The 4,785-nt window shown below is 44.1% G+C and overlaps 1 protein-coding gene across 2 annotated transcripts in view; it reads left to right on the forward strand.

Moving 5' to 3' along the window:
* The window catches only part of cav1 (caveolin 1), a 15,000-nt gene continuing 10,215 nt past the window's right edge, over window positions 1–4,785 (forward strand). For both annotated transcript variants that reach the window (XR_013844901.1, XM_080028641.1), the window contains exons 1-2: window positions 1–371; window positions 1,490–1,660. Coding sequence is in view for 1 of the 2 variants with exons in the window: in XM_080028641.1 (XP_079884767.1) it covers window positions 336–371; window positions 1,490–1,660 (207 nt within the window). In the remaining variant the exon portion in view is untranslated. The remainder of the gene's footprint in view (window positions 372–1,489; window positions 1,661–4,785) is intronic.

Consider the following 4,785-nt stretch of genomic DNA (forward strand, 5'->3'; position numbering starts at 1 on the left):
GGCAGGTTGTACGGTGGCTCAGGTGGTGAACTCCCGGACTGAGAAATATACGCGTTTTTGTTTTTTGTTTTTTTTTTACAGGGGAAACCAAGGAAACATTGGAGTATTCCCCCTTTTACAGCGCTGGATGGTATTAAAATTCTAGCCACGTTCAGCGGAAAAAAAGGGCAGGAATACCATCACTAAAGACTACAGAGGTCCCTGCGAAGAGCCCCCCCAGTTCCTCTAATTTTTACATTTCACCTCCACGCCTCCCACACACGGGCTTCCTATATTGTCTTCTTCGCCCGTTTCACACGCGCTAAACGAAAGTGTTCAAACTTTGACAGGACAGCATGACAGGCGGACCTAAGGACGGCGAAACAGAAGAGGTACAGTAGGCTACATGGCTCTCTCTATCTCTCTCGCGCACACATCTGGCACTGGCGTTTTTAGCTGACACTGATGTTTTTTCGTCATTTAAGGAGCTGTTTATACACTCATAATATACACGCTCATAATCTGCACTCGGGAAGGAGTTTTTGGATACTTTTATGAACTCCAGAACGTTGTGTCTAAATTGTATTTTTTTTTTTTTACTTTCTGGCACCTACACTTGAACGTATCTCCCACACGCGCTAGGGGAATTTGAATGACCATTGACTATACATTAGCGTGTAGGTGTGACTTTTCTACCTGCTAAAGCACTTTTATTAACAGAACACACTTTAAAGGTTATTGTTCTTTACGCATTTAGAGTTCACATTTCCGTGCGTAAAAGCGCAAAGCAGAGACAACACACGCCTTTTTTCTAACATACGATTTCAGTCTTAAAACATGCACTTGCTTTTAACACTTACTAATGAAGCCCTGTGGTTATGAGTATGAACGATATAGTGTTTGAAAGGTTAGCGAAGGACCGAGGGGACAGAAAAGGCTAATTACGCACACGTTCGTTCTTTTAACCGATGTACACGGAATCCCAACATGTTCTTATAAACCTAAATGTGTCCATAGGCTATATTTACAAGTCAGATGATAAAAATAAAGCTTTAAACCTTATTAGCTCAAAGATACACAATTTCTATAGGAAATACTGTCTAATGTTTGGAAAATTCACTTTTACGCATGTCTTTAAAAGCGTTTCCATTCTCATACTACAGTAAGCAGATGTTGGGTAAACTGTATGTCACGTCAGGTTATTGAAGATTTCTTCCCGGGTGGTGAGGACCCCTTGCGGCTGGATCGAGTGGGTGTGGTGGCTTCACTTTTCCATTTAAACCCATCCCTGTTCCGTGCGTATACACGGCAGGCAGGCATGCTGGCAATAACTCTCTCTCTCTCTCTCTCTCGACTCCAGCCTCCCTCTCGCTCTCTCTCAGCGCGCGCTACACACACTGACTGACTAACTGACTATCCCTCCTCCTCTCCACTCTTCCACTCATTCTTTCTCTCCCTCTCTCTCTCTCTCTCTGTCTGCCTATTCTTGGGTTCCCCGGCCGCACCACAGGAGTACCCGCATTCGCCGTTCATCCGAAAACAAGGGAACATTTACAAACCCAACAATAAAGACGTCATGGACAACGAGAGCTACAACGAGAAGACGATGGAGGACGTCCACACCAAAGAGATAGACCTGGTCAACCGGGACCCCAAGCGCATTAACGACGACGTTGTCAAGGTGAGTGTCAAAATCTTTCAAAAAGCTTGTTAACCATATAGCCAAACTTGTATGTGTGTTGCATGTATTTTTAAATGGACCTCAAGTCTATGAAATAAAGAAATATATAGGCTAGATCTTTTATAGTTTGGGTTATAAACGTGTGAGCGTGTGAGTCTATGGTATGATTCTATATATTCGTGGCAATTGAAACAATAACGTCACCAGAGAAAAACAAAACTGTTGCAAAGTAGGCTGTGCACTTTGCGGAGCTGGTTGACAATCATTGTACAACGTGGATCAAGTGGTAAACTGTGTGTCTCAGTGCGGGAGCTGTCAAACTATAATGTTAAGCGCGCTAGGCAATTCTTATGCGCACTGGACTGGACTGTCTTGCGCTCTGCCGTGTCTCCAGCAGCCCCCCCTCCCCCCCCCCCCCCTCACTCTCTCTCTCTCTCAATGACTTTCCCCTATTAGGAATCTTCGCAGAGGCTTTTTAAGAGACGCTCATTGAGGCGATACAATGGCCAAAGCTATTCTTCTTCGTGAGCCTTCGTGGACTCGATAACGTCCAACATCCTTAGCTCTACTCAAACAGAGGAAACATTACGAATTTCCTGTTGTTGGAACTTGGAACTTGGAACACACGTTTCCCACAGCCCCTGTTGCAGACTCCTCGCTGTTGGGAAAATGTTAAATTCTTTCCATATAAGAGAGAGAGAGAGAGAGAGAGAGAGAGAGAGAGAGAGAGAGAGAGAGAGAGAGAGAGAGAGAGAGAGAGAGAGAGAGAGCGCAGTCTGGAAGCGTAAATAGTGATGTGTTTATTTTGTTTAAAGGGAGTTAGCAGAGAGAGTGCGCTTGAGCCACCTGACTCGTCCATGTTCGACATTGTAGCGGGGAGCAGCAGCTGACTAAGTCCGGGCGCAGTGCACTCACGCTGGGGTACAGCTCGTTTCAAAGTGGGGTCACACGGGTCTCCCTCTGCGCAGGACAGGAGGGGGCCAGGGCCAGCGCCTTTTGAAATACCTGAACTTTGCCTTTCTGCCTCGTTGTTAAAATAGGGAAACACCCAAGTCGGCTGAGTTAATCTAAAGGGGATATCCCTCACCACTCCCCGTGCCTCCTCCCTCCTTTCCTCCCATTCTAGTGGACTACCTCTCCCCTCCTCAGCCCCTCCCTCACTCACCCACTCCCTCATTCTCTCTCCCTCTCTCTCTCTCTCTCTCTCTCTCTCTCTCTCTCTCTCTCTCTCTCTCCTTCTACCTCCCTCACTCTCTCTCACTCTCTCTCTCCCTCCCTCCCTCTCTCTCTCTCTCTCCCTAAATGCCTGGATTGCATCACGGGAGAGAATGTCCATGTCTTGCTTCTGATTGGCTACTGTCAAATTCCAATTGATAACGTAAAGAACGTCTGGCATTGTTCACTGTATTGTATTGATTGAAATGATTGTCCTTTATAGATAACCTTAATAGATCATCTTGTGCACTCGGTTGATTCAAAAATCGGTAATACAATTATTTTAAATTCAGTTAAACTGTATTGGCATGTTGTGTGGATGAAATAATGTTGCCAAGTAGTCAATAGCATTAAAGTAGACACCATAAAAAATAGTTATATAGGCACACATAATATAATATAACTAGTTACTGGGGATCCTTAAAGACCTACTTCACCGGTGGAAATATGAAGGTGTATTGAACTCTGAGATCCTATGTAGTATAAATGTGCAAAAATGTTAGAAATCGGTTCATCCTAGCCTGAGAAAAGGCAGAAAGAGTGTTTTATGGTCTCACTGTTTAACCCTACATTTGACCATGGGTGATGTCACGCATGGTAAAATGTAGGGTTAGGATTAACAGGACAGCTTGGCCAAGGGAAGACTGAGGAAGGACTGAGGGAAGTAAAACCTCATTCATTATATTATATTAGCGATGTATAATGATAGAACGCCGGTTCCTTATGGGTGAAGTATTCCTTTAAAGTCAGACATGTTCAGAATGCGAAGACGTGCACATGTTGGTTTCATATTGGAGTATTTTTATCCCTTGATGTCGTACATGAGATAATGTGGTAAATTACACATGTTGGATATCTGCACATCACATGCTTCTTATAACACATGAATGTACTGCTGTTGAAGTATCTTCTGATTCATGTCATAAAATTTTTTTTGCTTGTGATGGAGTGACTTTTGCATTTGGAATGAGGGAACGAGTGCTACACAAAGCAAGAAGCAAGCCTTCCACATGACTAACGGGAATATATCCTTCTTTTAGTTTTGCCACATGAACAGTTTCAACCAAAGTATTTATAAGTTTTTCTCTTTGAAGAGAAAGAAATACTGGACCTTTCCTCTACACTTTAAACTTATTGTTGGTGTGTTCTGTGTGAATATTAGCTTGAATCTCTTCTTTTTGGAGTCTCCAAAACATTCAGCTCTCTCTCTCTCTCTTGCCCCCTTCTCCCTCCCCCCTCTCTCTCTCTCTCCCTCCCTATCTCTCCCCCTCTCTCTCTCCCTCTCTCTCTCTCCCTCACTCCCCTCTTCCTCTCTCCCTCCCTCTCTCTCTCCCCATCTCTCCCTCTCTCTCCCCCTCTCTCCCTCTCCCTCCCTCCCTCTCTCTCTCTCTCTCCATTGTGACAGTGAGTCAGACTCTCCTTCCAGGCTCAGAATAGAATGCAGCAGCTTTATGATCTTGCGTACCGCCCCTTTAATCAACTCAACCGCTGGAGAAATCATCTCAAATCACATGCTGCCGCTGCTGACGCTACACTGTAAAACATTATAACATCAGAATAAGGAACTATGAGATATTGACCAGTTTAAATTGTTATTAGTGTGTTTAGTGCAGTACTCAATTCGGTGTCACTTTTACTGCATTTAAAGTTTATAAATGCTACTTAATCCAAGTGTAATTGGTCATAATACCATTATTAAAATGAAATAGTCACATATAAATACATTACCTCATGGCCATGCATCCTGCCATGTCCCTTTCACTTGCTTCCACGCTCCTCACTTCTAGCGCGTGCTAGCAAAGATCTTTAGGGCAGCAGGCGCCAGCGTCGTAAGCAAAACCACTTTTATCCAAAGGGGGCGCTATTACCAGTTTGAAACAACAGATTAAATCCCTTCATGCAGACTTAAG

This window comes from Ammodytes marinus (genome assembly GCF_949987685.1).
Source record: "Ammodytes marinus genome assembly, chromosome: 5".
Lineage (NCBI taxonomy): Eukaryota > Metazoa > Chordata > Actinopteri > Uranoscopiformes > Ammodytidae > Ammodytes > Ammodytes marinus.